The sequence below is a fragment of the Conger conger genome, chromosome 15 (assembly GCF_963514075.1).
Source record: "Conger conger chromosome 15, fConCon1.1, whole genome shotgun sequence".
NCBI lineage: Eukaryota > Metazoa > Chordata > Actinopteri > Anguilliformes > Congridae > Conger > Conger conger.
This window is the reverse complement of record NC_083774.1, coordinates 37,008,319-37,031,660: the sequence shown is the minus strand read 5'-3', so window position 1 is coordinate 37,031,660 and position 23,342 is coordinate 37,008,319. Positions and strand designations below refer to the sequence as shown.

Genomic DNA, 23,342 nt, shown 5'->3' with positions numbered 1-23,342 from the left:
AAGATGTACATTAAATCGACTGTAGAATGGACCTTCCAGTCTGAGCTGAGTCAGTCAATGTAGAGTACACCTTACAGTGGGAGCCAGTCAGTGTAGATTACACCTTACAGTGGGAGCCAGTCAGTGTAGATTACACCTTACAGTGGGAGCCAGTCAGTGTAGATTACACCTTACAGTGGGAGCCAGTCAGTGTAGATTACACCTTACAGTGGGAGTCAGTCAAAGTAGAGTACAGCTTAAAGAGCCAGTCAGTGTATAGTACACCTTTTATTAGACTTATCTCACATGCACAGAATATAAGCAGCTAAGAGTGAAAACTGTAATACTGGGTCTGTGGCATGGCTATATGGCAGAGGATCAAAGGAAGGAAATAGAGTGATCAGGAAGAAGATTGTAATGTGGCAACTTCATAAACTTCATATTGGTACCTGAGTTCCTTGACACCGTCAGAGTTCCTGTCAAAGGAGACAGTGTACAACTGTTTCATCCTGATCTGATGTGTTCTTGTCTGCGATTATGTTGTTTCGTATTTCTCTTAGCCTGATGCTGTTGTTGACAATGACCATCCCAACTATTGTATCCTCCTGTTGAGGCGTAAACATTCTTCCCCTTCCCCCTGTGTTACTGTGTGAGGTTAGCGCTGGGTCCTGTAGTGAGTCAAAAACAAATGTGCACTGATACATCTGCTTTTTCTGGAGACTTCTCAAATCACAGTACTGCTGTAATATACACATCAATTGAACTCCTTCAGTCAGAATGCTGTAAACACTGTATAGTACCTGTTGGTTTGCCTGAAAATCCTCACTATTGAAGCCACTGTGGATCTAGGCAAGTTTGGTTGAACCCTCAACCTGCTTCCCTCAGGGACAGACCATGATTTACCACATGATCAATGACTGTGGCTCTGATTTCATCAGACACAACTGTCCTTGCTCTTCCATGACGTCTTCTTCCTCTACCTCTGGCTGCATCCATTTTCCCCACCAAGGCTAAAGAATGCAAATGCCAATCCAAAGGTGGCCCCTTTTGTATATGTGGTAACGGGGCACAAACAACAAACACCTGGGTAGGTTGTTCACTGAAATGACAGCCAGGTGTTTCAACAGCAGTAATAGTGGAAAAATCTCTTCAGTGACAACTACATCTATATTTACCCTATATACATGCACATTTCAATGCAAGTATGATGTATAGATGGTAACAAGGCTGCAAACAAGTATTTTTATAGGACAAGTATTATTAAGACATGAAAACACTATTATTAAGACATGAAAACACACTGGATGTGTTGAAGAATAACATTGTAGTTGGACAATTCCAGCATTATGGTTTTGACATTTGGACACAAAATGACAAAACAAAATCCCTCAGATAAATGATAAAAAATTATTTTAAAGAATGTTAATGCATATTATCATAGCACCCACTTGGCTGAGAGGTACAGCCAAAAGAATAATGTGAAGAATGTTGAGTCAAAGAAAATTTTACAAATGAAATAACAGGTATTCTGGGGAGACTATAGGGTGAAATCAGGTAAATTGGGCATCTTTACATTTTAAGATTTAATAGGCATTCACTGCAAACAATCTCTAACTGTTGCCACAACAGTATTTGACATGCAGCAACTGATTTTATTGGTATAATATTGCTAAATTGGGTGGGGCAATGAACTTTATTTTATTTATTTATTTATTTATTTATTTGCGGTTGACGCCCGTCTAAAGGTCACAGGAGTCATTGCTTCCTTTGTTTCGTTTTAGCTGCACAGTTCTACCTTTCCACTTCTTTGTACAATTGTGTCTTGGAAAGTATTGGTTGTAAGTACGTCATTTAAAGTAGCATATTAATGTGTTTTGAGCACTTTGTGTTGTTTATGCAAGTGAACGCTGGCCTCCATTATATGTTTGCCAAGCTAATGCTAGCAACCTATTAGTCCCTGTGTATTGATATGTGCTATCTTGAATGTTGTTTTTGGTTAAGGTTAGCTTCGTGAAAGCGCAAGCACCATTTCAATTCATTTGCTCTGGAAATGTTTCGGTTCATATCTCTGTTATGGGCAATGTTACAGTATATATATACAAATGAGCACAAGCTACTTACGAATATCTACAAGTTATTTACATTTTATTTACAGCTAGTTACATATCATTTAAAAGTGATATACTGTGTAGTACTTTATCGCTTTGTAGCTTAACTTTCATGTTGTTATTTATTTTATATACATGCAGTGTCATATAGCATTGTGTAATGAGTGCTTTTAGTCTTTTAGTCTTTTTTGTATTGTCGTGTCTAGGAAATGACAGAATTCAAAGTCCAATCTCTAATTTGTTGAAAAACAACTTTGCGAGGGAAAAGACACCACGGCAGTAAGCTCTTCAGGAAAATCAGACTTTATTCGCACAAGTGCTCAAAGCCGGATCAGTTCTGCAGAACTGAACCTCGACTGTCATTTTTACAGCCATTATATGCCCTGTTTTTATCTTGATTCCTCCTAAAACATTCCAAAAAACAGGTGCAAACATCATTGTGGCAATTGCCCAGGCTTTCCAGACATGGGCATGTCATAGGCACAAAGTTCAGGACGCCCCCGCCCCGCAAACTGCTCTTTAGCAAAGAGTGTGTTAGTCTGTACTTTTCCATACACATTATTGTATTTAATTCAGGTTACATATGGGCATACACATTATTTTATTCAACTCAGGTTACATATGGGTCACTGTGTACTTCTAGCACAAATTAGCAGTTTATCAGTTTGAAGATATACAGGCATACGTGATCATACTGTAATATTTGATGAATGCTCTTTTCTAAGTGAGTAAGTGTGGTTTTTCAGCCTTACGCATTCTTTTGCTTTTTCTTCTACAGTTGACACTGGTTTCTTGCGTTTCCATAAGCTCATCTGTAATTAATGATATAGGTTCATTGGATTATATTTTCTACAGTTGACATGTGATATATTGATTATAGGCCACTTACATATTGATACACATCTGGCATGAATCATGAAGAGTTTTGGAGGAACCAGCTTGCTCATTAGGGTTGAGTCTGATTTTGACTTGTGATTGATTATCATGATTAGGAGGGAGATCTTTTGTTCTGTGAATTTTTTTTTAGGTAAATAAATTAGGAAATAAATAATAAGTTGTGCAGTGTCTGCTGAGTTATTGTTTCTGTAGTATAACCACAATTCAGTCCATTTCAAGTTACCATCTCCAGTGGCTGAAATTGATGAGTTCACTAAACAGATAAAGTCACCAAGGGAGGCTTGTTCAACGGGGCAGAATGTTGTGTTTCTGGTCCTGTAGGTTGATTGACTTGATTGAAACTATAGCTGTTCACACAGGCAAGAGTCTTGTGCTTCAAACAAGCTATGGTACAGAGGGAGGATGCAGTCACAATTTTGTGGACATGGACATTATTTTAGCTAGAGGTAAGGTAGTACATTTTGTCAATTTCTGGTGGTGATTCTTGTTATTTAGTTATTCACTTTTAAATGGGTTTACTAGCCAGCTAGTTTGGTACTGTGACTAGGGTTGCCACCCGTACTGGATTCTCCAGGACTGTTGTCTGTCCTTAAAAAAATTAACTAAATTAAACTAAATGTCCTGGAATCTAAGTATTTTTGAGTGTTGCATACATTGGTATTGCCTAATGAAATGTAGACAGCGTATCCAGTGTTCGTTCCTAAATGTAATGTAACAAATGGTGCAGAGACGTTATTAACCTTCATGAATTACACTCTTTATTTGTGTAATGAAAGAGGAATTGGCACCAAGCACCACATTCCCTCAGGCTCACGCACCCAATCGAGAGCGATTGACAGTCTTACTCAGTTTGCCAGCTTTGTATGTGTCCAGGATTTTTACAGGACTGAGGTAACCCTAACTGTGACATGGTTGGGTGATGGTCATCTGCTTGATTTCTTTGTTGAAGTTGTTTGTGGTGAAGTTGCTTAAGTTGGACTTTCTAGATTGCTGCAATGTTAATGTAGCTAGCTAGCAAGTGAGCTTGCTTGTTATGTCCTACCATTTTTTCTGGTGAGATTACCTGTGATCTGAAGTGATCTGAACACACTTTAATGTGTGTGATTTTTATCTGCATTATTTTATTTCTGTGACGGATGTGTCGTTTTTTTTTTCTTAATCCCGCCAATCCTGGAGGACATCATTATTTTTTCATTTCAAGTGCAAATACATTACATGTAGGTGAAGCCACTCTGTACCCACCCACCCAAATACCATAATACAAAGATGGTCAGACAGACTTGACAAGACTTCAGAGCAAGCAGAAAACTGAAAATGAAAAACACAGGACCTGACAAACACATATTTAGAAGCAGGCGAGAGAGGCTTGCAGATCTGATAGATGTGTCAGTTAACTAACCTCAAACTAATTATTGCAGACAGTATGGCAGGAAGACATGAGCAGAGAAGAGAGAGGAAGGGAGGAAAGGAAGAGAAAAGAAAGCATTTCAGTATAATCAGTGGATAGAAGAGAGGATGAGAGGAGCACTAAAGGAGTATAGGGAGTCAGTTGAGAGAGGGCTGAAACCAAACACGCTTTCTGTCGAGAACCACGTAACGCCTTATCAGTGGCAAAATTGTTGGCACAAGCCATTGTCGAGGACCCGGCCCTAGGCCCCCCTGATGAGAGATTGACGGGGGATGGGTTAGAAAGGAATGCATTGTTAACCCCTCGCACACGCCATCGAGGTGGTAGTAAGAACGCCCGTAAGAAGAAAAATATGTGGTTCAGAGAATGAGCAGCCATGCTTGTCAGTAGAGGAGTCTGAAGTCGGGGGACTTAGATTTAGGGTTTTAAGGAGCAAGGTTAAAGTTCTGACTGAGAATACCCCAACCCTACAGGGGAGGGGCACAATGCCTGGCTAAAGAAAAACAAAAATAAGGAAAACGGAAGGGATGTCAATACCGAAAGAAAATTAATAATTAATGGCGGATGATTTACACTCAGCTATTAGCTGGATGTCCTTTGTAGATCCCTTAAGGCGCCGCGGAGAGGGGCACCTGAAGAGTGTGTTGGGATGGTGGCAGGCTTTAACGTCTGGCTTGCATGAGATCAGTTTGGAGGAAGTCAAGGAGAGATTATGAAACTGACACAGACACCAGTGATGAATAGGTTCATTAAAAATAACATAAGGGCTAGTGTTTTTCCACTCATATATTAAGATGGGGGAAATTCCCAAACCAGAGGGGCCCATGAAATAAAATATTGGGGACAGTTCTTTTGAGGTATGAGAAAATGACAATTGGAAAAACAGAAATAATTAATATGGTCATTAAAAAACAGGTTATATAAAAGATAAATGTCTTCCCGCTTGACATAATGGGGGCATTTCTTATCAAAAAAGGTACACTTTTGTATGCAAAAAAGATATATAAGGGATACGTTTTTAGACCTTAGAGCAGGATCCCAGAATTTGGCTTCAGAAGATATCTACGAGCTGTTGAAGAGAGAGCAACGCAAGACAGTCAAGCTGGAGTGGCGCGCTCCCTCTGCGCGCCACTCCAGGATATGGATATGGAGAGAGGAGTGACGTACGCGGTGCGGACTCAGGTGAAGAAAGAGCCACGCAGAACAATTATAACAAAGCTGGAGTGGTAATTATAATCTATATTACTTGTAGAAGTAGGAAAAGTAACATATTATAAGTTTACTTTTATATATCTTTTATTTCTTATTAGGATACTATATAAAGTAGAAAAATGTAGAGAAATTATCATATTTAGATAAATATAATATTATAGGAATAGTTTCTTTTTAAACGTCAAGAAGGGGGAGCTATAGGATAAGGCTAAGGCCAAAGAGGATGGATATAGGAAGGGTGTACCTTGATTTTTAAACATCGTGGTGGAAAGGTAATTTAGAAAGAGCTAAGAGGGGTATATGTAACTTGCATGTGATTAGCAAACTGCAAAAGATGATATGTACACTGTAATCTGTATAACTCTATTCTTTTGATTGATTATAATAAAGTATATCTTACTATAATCATATGTGATAAAGATTCTTTAGAGGAATACATTGAATACAGGACATCGATTACCAGATTTGCATCACACCCTTCACTTCGAGACTGGGCTGGAAGTTCAGTAGAACTTACCAGGGCTCCAGGACGTTCGGAGTACTTCAGTTCGTCCCCGAGACACCTCATTGTGAGGTACTGCTCGTGGGAACGTGAGGTCTGAGCTCGGCAAGGGGTCCGTGGCTCACGACACCATGCTTCTGGTCGAAAACCTAATTTCCCAGAAGACACTGAGAAATGGCTTGCTGCACACTTATCTCAGAGAGGGTTCCCCCTTTCGAAAAAAGATGTGCAGCCTTCCAGTAAAATGGTAAACGCCGATTGGCTGCCATGCAAGGCACCAACCAGCTCATCAGGAGAAATCAAGGGTTAGGTGTCTTGCAACTGCAAGAGCTGCAGGGCTAAACCAGCAGGTTGTGAGCCAGTGCTTTCAGCAATATGAAGCTCTCCTGTCCGAACTAGGGAACAACGAAATGCCGTCACATATTTGGAACTGTGACGAGTTTGGGCTGCGGGTCCAATTCTGGGTGATGGGAGAAGTTGGGCAGCCATGCACTGAAATCACTGCTGGACTGCTGGAGAAAAAGAGGCGACTACCACAATTCTAGCGGTGTTTAATGCAGAGGGAACATACAGCCGCACAATGGTGATGTTAAAGGCAAGGTGACAGTGAAGGGAGCTGGATGAATTCTGAGCTCTTTTGGAAAGGAGTTACATGTTTGTCCAGCAACTTCCGTAAGATGACCCCAGGCCCTATCTCCTCATGCTGGATGGGCACAGCAGCCACACGTATAATATGCCGTTCTTAAATTTAATGAGGGAGAAGAATGTGCATATCCTCTGCTTCCTTCTGCATACCACTCATGCTCTGCAGCCTGCTGATAAAGCTCTGTTCAGGAGCTTGAAACACCACTGGCATCAGGAGGGTAGGAAGTGGACTAGACAGCCTGCAGGTCAGAAGCTCTCCAAGGCAGAGAGTTTCTCTCAGTTCTGCCCAGCATGGCAAAAGGCAGCCACTGTCCGTAATGCCTGGGCAGGATTCAGAGGGACAGGGATGTTCCCTCTGAACAAAGATGCTATTGACGAGTGAAATTGTTGCCCAAGCACCACAACGAAAGAGCACTGCCTCCCATCATCTCAGGTCTGCCTAAGGAGCCACTTCACTTGCACACCTCATACACGTCATCCACGTCTGTTATGAAACCGGTCAATTTCTGTGATTTAATCCCAGCACCTAAACGTGACAAGACCACCCGGAAACGTGCAAGGCCACCGACTCACAAGTGAGCAAGGCTTTGAATACATACCGTAAATCCTCAAATTGTGGCTGGGGTCTTTTATTTACTTAGGCTGCACAAAGCACAGGGCTTTATTTGGGGCAAGCTTGTATTCGAGGCAGGCCTTTACTTCTTATTAGGCTTCTGTTGTAGAATTGTATTCTTAGAAATAAAGTAAAAGGCTACACTTAAAGTGGGCCAACCCTGTTCAACACTTCCTGTAACCGTTCAGAAACGCAACTTGAGTAGCTAAACCATTAATGAAAGCCAAAACAGATGCGTCTTCATAAAATAACAACTGGCTAGACATGCCTTCGTGAACAATAACAAATTAGCGTAGATAACAGCAAGTTAAGGATCTTAAACTTCCTAAACTTCCTAAAGTGCGTTTTATTGTGAGACATGCGCTTCGTTTGGAGGCTATCAAAAATTTTCGCTTTTGTTTGGGATTTAATTTACTTTTGGACTGTTTGATTCTATTGCTAAATGTTGGGATTGATGGACACTGAAATCTGGGGGGTATTTTATGGTTCACTGTTAAGTTTTTTGTAGTTGAAAGAGTGCCGGGATTTCCACCCGTCTGTTTATTGCGAGCCAAGGCAGCCGCTTTCACTCATTCATTGAACGTGCGCTGTGCTGTAAATACATGGAAACCTTATAGCGTAGCCAAGTAGCCTAAATTGAGTTAATTTTTAATTTTGCCTGATTTACTTTTTATTAAATTCGTAGGCTGGAATGCCTCGCAGCAACAGTTGTGTTTAAATGTATACTGCTTCAGCCTTTGGCAAGCTACTCAGAAGGGGGCGGCAAGCGACTGGTAGCTTGAGAGCAACGTATCGGAGACCCATGGTGTAGGACAACGACTTTTCATTGGCAACAGTATTAAACCAACCAACAATATAAAATATAAAGAAGAGCTCTTTTATTTAATTGAGTTAAATTGAAACAATGTCTTCTATTGCTCATGGACTGATAGCCCTACTGGGCTTGTATTTGGGGGCCGGCCTTTATTTGTCCGTATCGACCACCCCCCGGCTATTATCCGAGGCCCGGCTTCAAATAGAATCCCGGACACAATTTGAGGATTTACTGTAGCCACAAAAAAACAAGAGAAATGCCAAAGAAAGCTAGTATCCCCACAGGGCTTGCCAATATATCTATGGTGACCCCAGTGACCAAAAGGCCTCAGAAGACTGGGTACGCTGTGAAAACTGCCACAGCTGGTACCACGAGACTTAATAAATAGGAAACATATTTTGCTTAATAAATAAGAAACATATTTGGCTTAATAAATAAGAAGATGTACATTGTATGCACAACTATTTTGATGATGTCAAAGACAAATAGTCAAAAAGTGGCCCAATTTACCCGATTTCACCAAACACTTTCTAAAAACTTTTTTTTTAAGAATTCTAAAGGGTAATGCAGAAAGTTTGATATCCATGTAATGTAGGAGGCTTGGCTGAACATGAAAATAGCAATTTTGAAAATATTTCTATTTCTATTTTCATGAGGAAATGCCAGCGTTATGCATGTGGGGGCGAGAGTTCGATCCCCCGCCCGGGCTGTCGAAATGTCCCTGAGCAAGACACCTAACCCCCATAGCCTTGCATGGCAGCTAATTGCCGTCAGTGTGTGAGTATGTGAATGAATGGGTGAATGGAGAAGCATCAATTGTACAGCGCTTTGGATAAAGGTGCTATACAAATGCCTGCCATTTACCATTTACCATGTGACGCCATTATGGATATGATCTACGATCTACTTCTCAATCAAATTCTATCATAAACCATTTGTTGTCATATGAAATGGTACTGAATGTCAATTTTGACATTTTGAAAACCATCTGAAATAGTTTTGAATGTTTTCAAGATACCATTGATTTCAATGGTAATGGGACTAATAAATCCATTTTTTGGCATTTTCCTGTTACGAGCCAAGATCGCATCAGATTGGTAACATTATCGACTGTTTGATTTGAAAAACTATATCCCGTTATAACATAAAGATAACATAAAGAATCTATTCTATTAGGTATTTCCTCTAAAGGAATTTTGGATTACTACAGTCCCCTCCAAAAGTATTCCTCAGTTTTTACTATACACTGAAGACAATTTAAGGTCAAAAGATGTCCATGAAATGACAGATCCGAATTTCAGCTTTTATTTCCTGGTATTTTCATCTAGATTTGTTAAACAACATATCACCTTTTGTATCAGAGCAACCCATTTTTAGGTGAGCAAGTATTGGAACGTGACTGACAAGTGTTTCTTGTTGCCCAGATGTGTTTGTTGCCCTCTTAGATTGATTGGATAAACAATAAATAGTTCTGAATAGTCTTGGGTTTTGCCTGTGAATACAGCATTTGTGTGAGAAATTATGAACCAACATGGGACCAGAGAGCTGTCTTTGGGAGAAAAGCAAGCCATTGTGAATAAGAATACAAAGGAAATAAATCAGAGCCATTGCACAAGCATTGGGGATAACTTGTACAACAATTTAGAATGTCCTGAAAAACAAAGAAACCGCTGGCATACTGAGAAACAGACATCGGACAGGTCGACAAACAGCAGTTGATGACAGAAACATGAGAGCTGTGAATAAAAACCCCCAAAACATTAGTCAGTGACATCACAAACAACCTCCTCAGGGCAGGGGTGAAGGTATCTAAATCAACCATTTATTTTTCAATTTTTATTTTGGGCCATCTCAATAGTTAATAGGTACAATAGGTAATTTTGGACTTCTTACGGTCAAGAGAGGAATAGCAGCACCTTCAAACCACAACTGGAATTTTCCGATTGTGCTCAACCCTGTTTGCCCATCCTGACTGTAACTCTGCTCACCATATAGTGGCTCCGGTAATTTAAAGTGTTTCCAGCTGGATTTCATCCTTCCAACAGGACACTTTGTTATTTTTGCTTTTCTGGGAGGAGATCTGACCTCTTTTGGGGGCTGGCTTCAAGCTTGGTAAGCTATAGTTACTTCACTCCCCTTCTTAAAACCACTGAAGAGGATTGGAATCACTTACCCATTTCTGTAATTTGCAGAATATCGTCTGTTAAAATGAGTATACTACCAAATATAAACTACATATTCTCAATGACTGCGGTCCAACCAACATGCAACTTCAATGAAATGCATGCTCAATTTTATTAAGGTCTGGTGATTGACTTGGCCAGACTAAAACCTTCCTTTTTTTCCCTAATGAAGTCCTTTGTTGTGCTGGCAATGTGTTTTGGATCTTTGTCTTGCTGCATGATGAAGTTCCTCCCAATTAGTTTGGACGCATTTCTCCGTAAAAAAGTGGCAGACATAATGTTTTTGTAGACTTCTGAATTAATCCTGCTGCTACCATCATGAATTACATCATCAATTAAGATTAGCAAGGCCACTCCAGAAGCAGCCATGCAAACACTACCTCCACCATGCTTAATAGAGGAGCTTGTATGTTTTGAAGCAAATCCCTTCTTTTGCCACACTTTGGCCTTTCCATCACTTAGCACCGCTGAGGCTTATTTGTGGCTCATCTCTGTACTTCTTTGCAAACTGTAATCTCGCCAATTCTGACTACTAAGGAATAGTAAATGGATGGAATTTGTAAAGGACCTTTATCCAAAGCTCTGTACAAGTGATGCTTCTCATTCATTCATTCATACACACATTCATACACCAATGGCTCAGGAGCATTTGGGGGTTAGGTGTCTTGCTCAGGGACACTTCGACACACCCAGGGTGGGATCGAACAGGCAACCCTCCAACTGTCAGACGACTGCTCTTACTGCCTGAGCCAATGTTGATGAGTGGTTGCATCTTGTGATACAGCCTCTATATTGTTGCTCTTAGTCTTCATCAAACAGTTGATTGAGATACCTTCACATCTGCCATGTGGAGATTGTTTGTGATGTCACTGACTGATGTTTTGGGGTTTTTCTTCACAACTCTCACAATGTTTCTGTCATCAACTACTGTTCATATCACATTCACAGCAGCTTAATGACAATTAAGACTAAACTAAACAGTAGCTAATGCCTGGGATGTTTGGCCTGTCTTATTGAGTCCATTCACGCATAGCTGTCGCAGGTGGTGGGTGACCTGGAGAGAGGGCAATAGTGGAGCCGTGAATGAAGAATTGGAATCCTTCAGCCTAGGCGACGCAATGTCTGGTGGCTTTGGTCGGGGGCCAAAAGTTTAGCTGTTGGTTGTGATACACATGGTGTGTACCAAGTTCCAGGTTGTTTGAAGGTTTTTCCCGGTTCTCAGTGACTGTGAAGTGAGGTAAACTGTGCAATCGTATCTCGGCCTCACATCCCAAGTTTTATATGGGCTTCTAAATTTATTTTGCCCTCTGTGTGTTTCCAGTGCTACAATATTGGTTACGGTAGCTTGCGGCCAGCTTGGAGGCGAGTCAAAAATATACGTGTTTCATGTGTCCTTATGGGAAATGTAGTTTCCATTGCCCCTACAATGGTAATAAGTACCTTCTCTAAGATGGTCAGTAATATGCAGGAATTGTACTGGTATCTAAAGGATATTTCACATAATTACTTGATGAAGATCTGCTTTCAATTCCAACAGGTGAGGACCACATCTACTGATCTTGGATCAGTCCCTCTCCATTCCTCTATCACAGCTCAGAGTGGAGGCAATGCCATGGACCACAGTAAGCAGAGCCCTACTGGTGTGGGATCAGCCCCTATCTCTATCACAGCTCAGAGTGGAGGCAGTGCCATGGACCACAGTAAGCAGAGCCCTACTGGTGTGGGATCACCCCCTATCTCTATCACAGCTCAGAGTGTAGGCAGTGCCAAGGACCACAGTGAGCAGAGCCTTACTGATGTGGGATCACCCCCTATCTCTATCACAGCTCAGAGTGGAGCCAGTGCCATGGACCACAGTAAGCAGAGCCCTACTGGTGTGGGATCACCCCCTATCTCTATCATAGCTCAGAATGGAGCCAGTGCCATGGACCACAGTGAGCAGAGCCTTACTGATGTGGGATTGCCCCCTATCTCTATCACAGCTCAGAGTGGAGCCAGTGCCATGGACCACAGTGAGCAGAGCCTTACTGATGTGGGATCACCCCCTATCTCTATCACAGCTCAAAGTGGAGGCATTGCTGCAGTACCAGTGATAAATCAATCTACTGTTGGATCGATTACTGTCAATGTGTACTCCCAGTCTGAGAACAAAAGTAAGAACGGATTTTTAATTGTATATACTTATGTAATGCAAGCATTGCTCTGTCCCGACATAATCCACACTTCCATACAAACAGTGGCAAAATTCTTTCAAATTATATTGTGTATGTACTGCATACTTTCCTGAATTTGAGAATGAGAGCACACTTAGATTATATTTCTACACATTTTTTAGTTTATATTTCAAGTAGATAATCTAGTATATAAGTGTGCAACAGGTGTCTGTTAAAGCTGCAGATGTTTCTGCTTGTTAAGCCAGTTTATGTCCCGGCAGGTATTACCCCAGGAACTGAGCAGGAGACAGGGCTGGGAGGCACACAGGTATGAAAGTACTTCAAAATACTCTTTCTTTAAAATCTTTAGTACACTTATTTGAAAAGGATTTTAACCCCTTAAGTCTCACCGGCCCAGGGTGGCAGTTATATTCTCTATTATGTACTGGACTATATAAGAACATAATGTTTACAGAGAATAAAATATTCTCTAAATTGGCATTTAAAATAGTTGTTGGTTATTCAATTGCTTTTTCTGCGGACCATTTTTAAATGGTTGCAAATGGCTAAACCATCCATACACTAATAATTTATGTATAGGATTTGTTGTACATTTTGTGTAAACAAATTAGAAAAGTGGACAAGTATTACTTAATATTTTATCACTGTCGTGGAAATTACACTCTCATGGAACAGATGCAGATGTGGAAACATTTTGTGATGTATCTGAATAATAATAATAATAATAATAATAATAATAATAATAATGTTTTTTATATTAAAGGAGTTACATGGTGGTTGAATGCGACACTTGCCAGTTGTCTTTCAGCAACAATAAAACAAATGCGCATATTTTTTATTATTCAGCCATTTAAATGTATTTTAAAACGTCTTTTTCTAAGCCTAAATTTCCCGGTTGAAAATAATATGACACATTCAAGACGCTTACTTCTCCAAAACTAAAGAACGGACATACTTTCATTATGTTTGTGTTTCATCAATACCCTGTTGTGCAAATTGCATATACAAACCTAGAAAGTGTGACCAACCACCATGTTAGTCCTTTAATACTGACTATGTTCCATAGGTCAAGAGTATGTCTGTGGTGGGTCATTTGGCCCTTTTGCTGCCAGTTGAATATCCCTGTTCTATAAGGCTCTGTTTTTGATTTCTGTTATTGAATTTTCCTTTTTATGAATTTCCAAAGAAAGACAACCTACAAGGAAAGCTGAAGAAAGAAACACGTAAGTAAATTATTTTTAATCCAAGCACTCTATTGTAATCGCTGGTTTTATTGTTATATTTCCATTTTAGTAAATTCTGGCCAAACTGTCTGGTTATTTTTGATGAAAACCAACCAGGCGGGAGGTACATCTTTGCACAGTTTGGACAACCTGCGAGTCATACCTCGATCGACCTCATGGTGGTGGTATAACAAGCCACAATGCGTCCAATTATGAGAAAACTCTGCCCTATTGCTTAAGTGTATTCATGTAAATCGGTCAATAGGTGGCACTATAGCAAACAAATGTGGCTAAAGGTCCTATGAAAATCTATAAGGACAAGTTGACTGCCTGATGGTAGCCAGGTTATGGAGAAATCAAATTTCAGCAGCCCTTAAACTCACTTAGTGATCACCATCACAAATCTTTGCGGTATTGTGAAATGGCAACCCTTGTGAATTTTACAGTTTTTGGTGATATAACATGCCACAACATGTTTTGGCCAATAATTCTTCAACTGTTTGGGCCAGAATTAAAATTCCCAGAACCCAGATTCCTCGGTGCCAGAGAAACAAAAATTCTCTTGGATCAATTTTGTATAAATTTGCTTGAAACCTGGTATGTAGGTTGTACATACGAAGATCTTGAAATGTAAATGCTTCTTTGTTAAAGATTCTTCCTGCATTAAGCCAATGCAATTTCATGTGGGTGTGGCTCATTATAAAAAAGTCAATAAAACAAAAATGGTTTGACAAAAAGTGATAATCCCTGGTGGCTGTATTGACAAAAAATCACAAAAGTTCACTGGTTTGTTCCAGACTTTTGACAATTGCTATATTGCTCAATGAACTTGTTAGAAATATAGGTTTGTGCCAGACTTGTGGCCGACATCTTGAATGATGACAACTGTGCAGAGTATTTTTTAGAGTTTTCACTTCTTAATTCCCCTAGCCTGCTTCATATGAAACTTGAGACCTGGAGAGCTTGATGGAGGGTATGTTCTCCACAAATTTTCTGCTGATTGACCCATGCAAAAAATTTGCCTCAAAGAATCATGAGTCTGCCATCTTCCATTTCAAAAAAACACCAATAATCTATTTCCTCCTTGATACTTCGAACAATGTGCACAAAATTGGTGGACAATATCTACACATGAACATCTTTAAATGTTATACAAACCAGGGTGATACACTAAACGCTCTGCCCACAGTAAGCCAATGGACTTGCCTGTGGGCGTGGGTTATCACACAACAGCTATTAAATTGCAGATGGTTGGACATGAAGAGATGAAACTTGGAATGTTTACTGACACCATTAAACATTCCAACAAAAGCAAACCTTAAGCATTGACCAAATCAAAACACATGGTGGCTCGAAAGATTCATATGTATTTAACAAATATGTGCACTTACTTGTGAAAGCTTATAATACTGCTCAACATATGGGGCAGTTATGTCATTAGCTGACTTGTGGCTATGACCTAAAGGGCTTAATATTTGCTCTGTGGGCTTAGCCCACTTAATTGCTTCTTTAGTGGGCTCCAGAACTTATTGGCACCCTTAATACAATAAAAAAGGCATGAAATAAACAACATGGATAATGATCGATATTTCATTTTTAAACATACAGGAAAACTATATACTTTGATTTCAATACTCTGATGCTTCAATGTTTAGTCATTTAATTTTTTCCAAAATTATTGGCACCCCTAACAATTATTGTGAATAAAATAAAAAAAGTGAAATTGCCAATACAATTTCACTTTAATTTAGCGGGAGTATACAAATTAGGTGAGAAACATGCAAAATCCCTTTGTAAACAATCAGCATGGAAAAGCCAAAGAACTGTCAATTCAGAAGACACAGATGTTAATTGACCATCACAAGTTGGGTAATGAGGACAAAAAATACATATAGTCCCCTCCAAAAATATTGGAACAGCAAGGTCACTTCCTTTTGTTTTTGCTATACACGGAAGTCTATTCACAATTGAGTTTGAGGTCAAAATATGTACATGAGATGACAGATCCGTCATCAGATTTGTTAAACAACTTGGAACATAACACCTTTTGTATCAGACGACCCAAATTTTTTGTGAGCAAAAGTATTGGAGCATGTGACTGTTTCATGTTACCCAGAGATGTCCTGTCACATTGATTGGTTTACCCTCTGGGGTCTGGGGGTGAAATTAGGAAAACTGGTAACTGTGCAATGCTTTGACATTTGTGTCATTTTAATCAACTTTACAGTGATTCCATAGTGTTTCCATCTTTGTTTTCAGCGCAAACTCAGCTACAATAGCAATAGCAGTAAGTTTTTAACACATACAGGAATGCTGCAAATACACACAGTAACCAATGGTAATGAAATTTAAGATACATTTTAAAATAAAGTTAATAAAATTTAAGAAACAAATTTATCTCAACCAATTATTTTTGGGGGGACTGCAAATTGTTAAAAATACTGCTTAGCACAGTAAGGGCATTAATAAAAAAACATATGGAATGGACGCAAGTGCGTATTATCCCCATGCAAGGGAAGGAACATGGTGAGGGAGGCCATGAGTAACTCAAGGATCGCAGAGAAGAACTCCAGAGATTGGTTGTCTTTGGGTGGCCAAGTGTAAATAAGACATTAAATGGCAACTACACAACAACACATATGTAGGGTGGCATGAAGACAGACCTTGCTGAGCACAATAAACAAAACCAAGTATCTTGAGTTTGCCAAACTGGAATTTTGGGGTGGCCTGTAGCGTAGTAGTTTAGGTAAATGACTGGGACATGCAAGGTTGGTGGTTCTAATCCCAGTGTCGCCACAATAAGATCCACACATCCGTTGGGCCCTTGAACAAGGCCTTTAACCCTGCATTGCTCCAGGGGAGGATTGTCTCCTGTTTAGTCTAATCAACTGTACATCGCTCTGGATAAGAGCATCTGCCAAATGCCAATAATGTAATGTTATGGAATTATCACAAGAAGAGAGTGCCCTATTGGTCAGATGAGACCAATATTGAACGTTTTAGTCATACACACCATCGACATCTTTGGCAAATGGAATGCATACAAGGAGAAGCGCCTCATATCTACTGTCAAATATGGTGGTGGGTCATTGATGTTTTGAAGATGTTTTGCTGCCAGTGGTCCAGAGTCACTATTTGAGAACAATAGGGAGGTAAAATGTATACGATACTCCCTATTAAATAGAATGGCGAAAGCTAAATGTAAGCAAATTACGTAACATTATAGTCTGGATTCAAAGTATGTTTTTCATGGTTAAAATATATATGTTTTATATACTAAATATGATGGGAATTCAGTTTGTAAGAAGTAATGTTCTTCGTTTTCAGATCACAGAGATAGGCTAAAACCTCCCATAATGTTTTTTCCTTCACAGTGTCAATATTTCCACAATTAGACCATCCTAATGCGACCGATAGTGTGTCTGTATTCATTTATGGTCCTGACTTGAGCGATTAAAAAAATCTGACTTAAATGTCATGATTGTAATTTATAAACTTGATTACAAATAGGATACATTTATGTGGCCTATCAATGGCAACCTGCAACCGATGTCACGTACAATTGGAGGAAAAAAACCAAAAGGCGCGTATATGTTGGTACATTCCGTGAGCCTGGCCATCCCAGGATGGATAAGGTCATCTTTGTTGTTGCATTTCATACACTAATCTGACCGTACACTTGTAATTATGAAAATGTTTGAAAAGCAACAAAATCATGCATAGCGATAATTTGCGGAAGTTCTGGAGCTGTGTAATTTTATAAGTTTGTTGAAAGATTTAATGCTTAATTTGCTTATATGAAGTTGTTGTTGTTGCCACAACAGGTCTGAACTGAAGAGGATCCCAATGATATCAATGATTCTGAAAAGTTCTGCTTGGAGGAATTGTGAAAAATCTGTTCAAATTCTCTAACATTATCACAAATTATAGGAAAAGACTCTTGGTTGTCATCTTTGCCTGGGGTGTTTGCACAAAGTATTAAACCAGGGTTGCCAGGGTTTATTTTTCAAATAAAAAATGTAAGACTTGATTCCACTGAATCATTAATCAAGCCCACTGCTATACACAAGTTAAAATAAATAAAATAAAGTGTATGTCAATAATTATGAAGCTGTTTATGAAGTGGTTGCAGGGGATACATACATAGCTGGTAATCATGTGCAACAAAGCACCTTTTCATATGTCCATATTTACTAACCTGGCACTTAGCGTACATGAACTATGATAAAAGTGGAGGCTGATTGAATTTGATTTGCTGACCTTAATAATATATTTTTTTTATAAAATCACTCCACAATTATTCATATACAGGTCCTTAAGTATTTGGACAGTAGTACAATTTCTGTTCTTTTGGCTCTGTATTCCAGCTCATTGCATTTGAAATGAAGTTAAAGTGCTGAATGTCAACTAATGTGAGGGTATATACATCCATCCATATCAGGTGATCCATGTAGGAATTACAGTTCAGAAACACACTTAGGGATGTGATAATGACCAACAGACTTCACAAACAGATCACCGGAGGTGACACTGCAAGATGCAATCTACTAGTTGCAAAAACAGGATGGCCAGGTTACAGTTTGCTAAGTTGTACCTAAAACAGCCTGCTCAGTTCTGGAAAAGGTACTGAATACAGATAAGAACAACACTGTGTCACAGTGTTGTACTTTGTGTTGCTAGCCACTAGGTGTCACTAAATTGATTTTGTCTCACTGCTTAATTGTCTTGTTGTATGCACCTGTTGTTAAGTCTTGTGATTAGTGTTGCCCATTGTCTCCTGTATATAGCCCGGTCCTTTTCACTTGGTCTTTGTTGAGTCTTCACTTTAACCCTCCGTGAGTAACCCTGTCTGATTCCCTGTCTGCCTGTACCTTGTTTGGATTTTCTGTTTTTGACCCTGGATTGTTTATACGCTATGAGACTGGATTGCCCTTTGTGTTTTGGCTACCTTTTGGAGTATTTTTAGTTTACCCTTTTTGGAAGTTGTAAAACCCCACGCTAACCCAACGACGGAATTTAGCAAGGGCTGAAGGTATCAGCATGCTTGACCTTCTCGTACCTGCGCCATTATTACTCAATATATGCTCTCGCGATTAAAATTATTGCTGAAATCTCAGTTCGGTGTAGAACTCAGAGACTGAGGGTCCAGTCAACACAATACATGCAAAACTGCCATGATAGTTGCGAGCCCAGGTCGGCGTAGCATTAACTGGGCTCCTTAGAGCAGCGCCGTAACGCCCAAGGGTTCCTTTCGCGTCAAATCACAAGAGCCGTGCGTCAACGACCCTTTAATTGGCAGAAACTTGCTGGCCTCACAGCTTAGAACTATCACGTATGTGCCAAACTGCTGGCCGGTCAGTCTTTGGCCTCCCTTTTCCCCCTCAATATTCAGTTGTAATTTAGGCTGAAAAGGTACAAGATGAATTAGAGTCATGGAGATCACGCAAGTTACAAACAAAATAGTTTATTTTACCAGGCAGGTTACATACGCAATTACACACTAGTTCCAAATCAAAAAACATTACAACGGAAACCAAATTACGGAGTCTTAAAAGTCATACCTGGTAATAAAAGCTACACACAGTTTCTCCTGGTTCCTGGATGGTTATGATGTCCAGGGTTTGCTGTTGCAGAAATAAAACCATTGCACCAGTCGCACTGAAACAATCAGAGTAATACCAAACATGATTATTATCTAAACTGACTTTGTCATGAAACATCCAGTGCTGTACACATCATTTAGTGACTGAGGAAGAGGGAGATCTGAGAAGAAGGGAGTAAGAAAGGGGGGTCGAAGGGAATAATGGGCCCAACAGGCCGTGCCCTCTAAAACCTTCCCGTGCCGTAAAGGATGTTGCCCCGTCGTAACGAGTTTTACGGCTGGAGGCCTGAGTCTTCCCCCACAGGCTCCTGCCCGTATGGGTGCGGAGATAGTGGGGGTTAATGGTGCATGCTCCTGGGGTTAAATTACTTTACAGCCACATATTCCACAATACCAGAAGAAGCCAGCAAGCTGACCAGCCCTGAGTGATAATGCCAGATGTTAATCATTTCCGCCTTACAAAGTTCTTCGTTGTTTTTTGGCTTTATGGAATTTTGGAAAATCCTCTGTTTTTGTTTTTGTTTCGTGTTCAAATGCTTCCAAACTCATGGTCATGGTGGCTGGTGCAAGGCAGTGACCCCAAACATACACCAGTTTTTTTCCTTCTTAATGATGTTAAAAACCGTTTGTGTCAGTAAGCCTACTGTTTGGCCTGTTTCACTTGCAGTTTTTTTATTATTGTTCTTAATGATGTGACAAACAGTTTTTATCGGTAAGCCTATTGTTTGGCCTATGTGTCTGGCTGTTTTTTTTCTCATTTATCAGAATGATAATGACTTACTCAACTTTGTTCAACACAACTTCGGTCCTCATGTTGACTAACACCAATAATAGACTCCAATGCCAATCAAAAGTGTAGAATCAACACTAGATACTGCGAGCTTTCTTAACTGCACTAAGGAGGCAATTAAATACACCTGACTAATCAGAGATAGCCGAGAAGCCAACAGTCCAATTACTTTTGGTCTCTTAAAATGGGGGGACTATGCATAAAACAAGATGTAATTCATACACGGATCACCTGATATGGATGTAAATACTCTCAAACTAAGGAAGACAGTCTTAATTTAACCTCATATTCATTGTTTTATTTCAAATATAGAGTAGAGAGCCAGAACAGAAATTGTACCACTGTCCAAATGCTTACAGACTTCACTGTCATTAAAGAATTTAATATTCTTATTGTGCTCAGATGCAACAACCATGAATGGATGCATGCATTTATTACCAGGAGGCTTGATTATTGCAATGCTGTCCTGTCTACAGAAAAAGACTAAACAATTAGTCAGTTACAGTATGTACAGAATGCAGCAGCACGCGTAGTGACAAAGACCAGATATAGAAAGTGGATCCTATCCATTTTGCCTCCTTGTGGCTGAGTCGTCAACATCTGAAATTATTGCATTCATATTTATTTCATACAAAAAACTGTAATAAACTCACAAGGCGCTGATGCCAGATTATTATCTCCACTAGCGAGAACAGCAGTTTTGATGCTTATCAGCCTCCTATTTGCAAAACAAGCCATGCTCACGACCAATATAAGAACAAAACTATGCAATCCAGGAGTTGCATGAATAAACCCTTTCTTTTTTTTTGCTCACTTTTATTCCTGAGCCATCCAACATATATCTAATTCTGGTTTGGAATGGAAGTTTGTTTTGCAAATCATTAGTTACAGATATATTTATGGAACCATGGTCTGGGTGAATACTTGATTCTGGATGCTCGGGGTGATTACATTTGTATAATCCTTCAATGATTGGTATGTAGTCCAGGTCAAGCCTAATTACTGTTCTAAATTAATACGCTGCCTGCAGTTGGACCAAAGGCAAGCAGTGTTATACGAGTGAAATGTTCTTACAATTTTTTATTATTTTTGAATTTTTGAATTATTTTTGTTTCTCATGCCTGTAAAACTATTCACATTTAAAAATTGTGAAATGCCATCTGCTATAACAGTGAATAGTTTTATGAATTACAGTAATGTTACATTGAGATTAGCAATCTACCAAAACATTCAAGAGCTTATGTTACTAGCTATGTGAGGTCCAGAAATGGTTGTTTGTAAACGGACAGCGGTCAGTTAGCTATAATCTTTTCCTTTTTGCCCATCACCAGTACAATATAGATAAGTTGGCTATTTTGGCTAAATTGCATGATGTTTCTGTAATGTGTGGTCCAAGACGATTTCAGCTTTGCTGTGAAAGATTTTGCTGCTAAATTGCGAACAGGCAGTTGAGAGCAGTAAAAGATTTAAGGTGGACCGGGAATTAAGAATAAGAAGTTGGGAATATTAAACCAATTTAAGACGCGTTTAAAACCTGGAATATTACAAGATAAAAAAAATCTTCTAGCTAGCATAATGACCCAGGGGAAGCTGGGAAAGTGAACAATAGGACATGGCCATTCAGAGGTTTGCACAAGTTTACAAACAACCTAATCATAAGCGGTCTACGAGTGCCCCCCTAGTATATGTGGCAGGGACTGAGTATGTAGTCGGAATTTTGCCTGTCTAATTGCCATAAGAAGGCATATGCGGAAGGGTGTCACTGTGGTTTATTGGTTCGTTAGTAAGAAGGAGGAGAAGATATGAAACCATAGACGGGTTTGTCTGTCTTTGTCCGGGGAATTACTGAAGCCTCTGCATAGGTGAACATACTTCCCAGGGCACCTTGGTCAATGAACAAATGGGATTCAAGATTATTTCCTTCATCTTCATTCAGCCAACTTCCACCTTGAACCTAATGAGGAGAATGTGAAGACTTTACCTCTGCACAACCCCTGCTTAGGTTTTCATCTCTGGTAAAAGACCATGGTATAGGTGGTCAATACGCAGATTTCAAACCATGTAGTAATCACCTCATTGTGGATCATTCCCTACAAATATCCCACGTGGTTATGAATCTACGACTGTTTTCAGACTAACCTTGAAGTTTATTATTTCATAATCTGTTCAGCCATGTTCGAGAGAACTATATCTTTGCCAGGGCTATACCAAAGCTAATGCTGCCTTGAACTACTTCTTACTGTTGCGTAAATGCATTAATAGGTAATTTCAGTACCAAACTAATGCAAAACGTGGTAAGCTTCTTGTACAAGGTTCTTGTACAAGGTTTCCTACCCTTTCCAACAAGGTATAATGTGTCATATTCAGGTGATAGCATATACAGTGTGTGCGTAATTACAGGATTTGAGCATGCTACAGATAAACCTGTAATTGTACTGGCTAACTGGGCTAACGGGGCTCTGGTTAACCTCATTTTGAAATAAAGTGCCAATTCAAATGTGATGCAGATTTGTTGGAAATTAGGTTGAGTAATCCTTTTTGGAGACCTTATATGTGAATAAAACACACCTGAAGGTTTCTTTACATTTTATATCAAAAAATCAGTTTTAACATAAAACAAGCTTTTCTGATCATTAATGTCTCTGAACAAAAATATATGCTGATGTTTTGTATTTGGGGAGATTTAGGGACACTTGAGGACATCTGGGTGCAGTTTTGGACAAACTTGTGGTATTTGAGTGCCTGTCGATATATTTACCATAGTTTGTACACAAATAACAAGGCATTACAAGGGGTGGCTTGTAGCATAGTGGTTAAGGTACATGACTGGGAGCCACAACGTCAGTGGTTTGAATCCTGGTCGAGCCACAATAAAATGATCCGCACAGCCGTTGGGCCTTTAAGCAAGGCCCTTAACGCCACATTGCTCCCTGGGCGCTGCACTGTGGCTGCCCACTGCTCCTAATAACTAGGATGGGGCAAATGCTGAGGCCAAATTAACCCACAGGGTTCAATAAAGGGTATGTTATTTAATTTATATTTGAGTCATTTTTAATCTTTAAACTTGCATGTACACTGTATGTACCTGCTCTGACATACATTTTTCTGTCTCAAATTTCTGAATGGTACAGGCCTCTTCTTTAACTAACGTCTTTATCCATGTGTTTTCAGTAAATAGTTTTGGAGATATAG

The 23,342-nt window shown here is 39.6% G+C and overlaps 1 protein-coding gene across 1 annotated transcript in view; it reads left to right on the top strand.

Moving 5' to 3' along the window:
- The first annotated feature begins 11,973 nt into the window (after positions 1–11,973).
- The window catches only part of LOC133111121 (NLR family CARD domain-containing protein 3-like), a 60,333-nt gene continuing 48,964 nt past the window's right edge, over positions 11,974–23,342 (top strand). The window contains exons 1-3 of the mRNA XM_061221272.1: positions 11,974–12,514; positions 12,796–12,842; positions 13,722–13,758. Of these exons, the coding sequence (XP_061077256.1) occupies positions 11,974–12,514; positions 12,796–12,842; positions 13,722–13,758 (625 nt within the window). The remainder of the gene's footprint in view (positions 12,515–12,795; positions 12,843–13,721; positions 13,759–23,342) is intronic.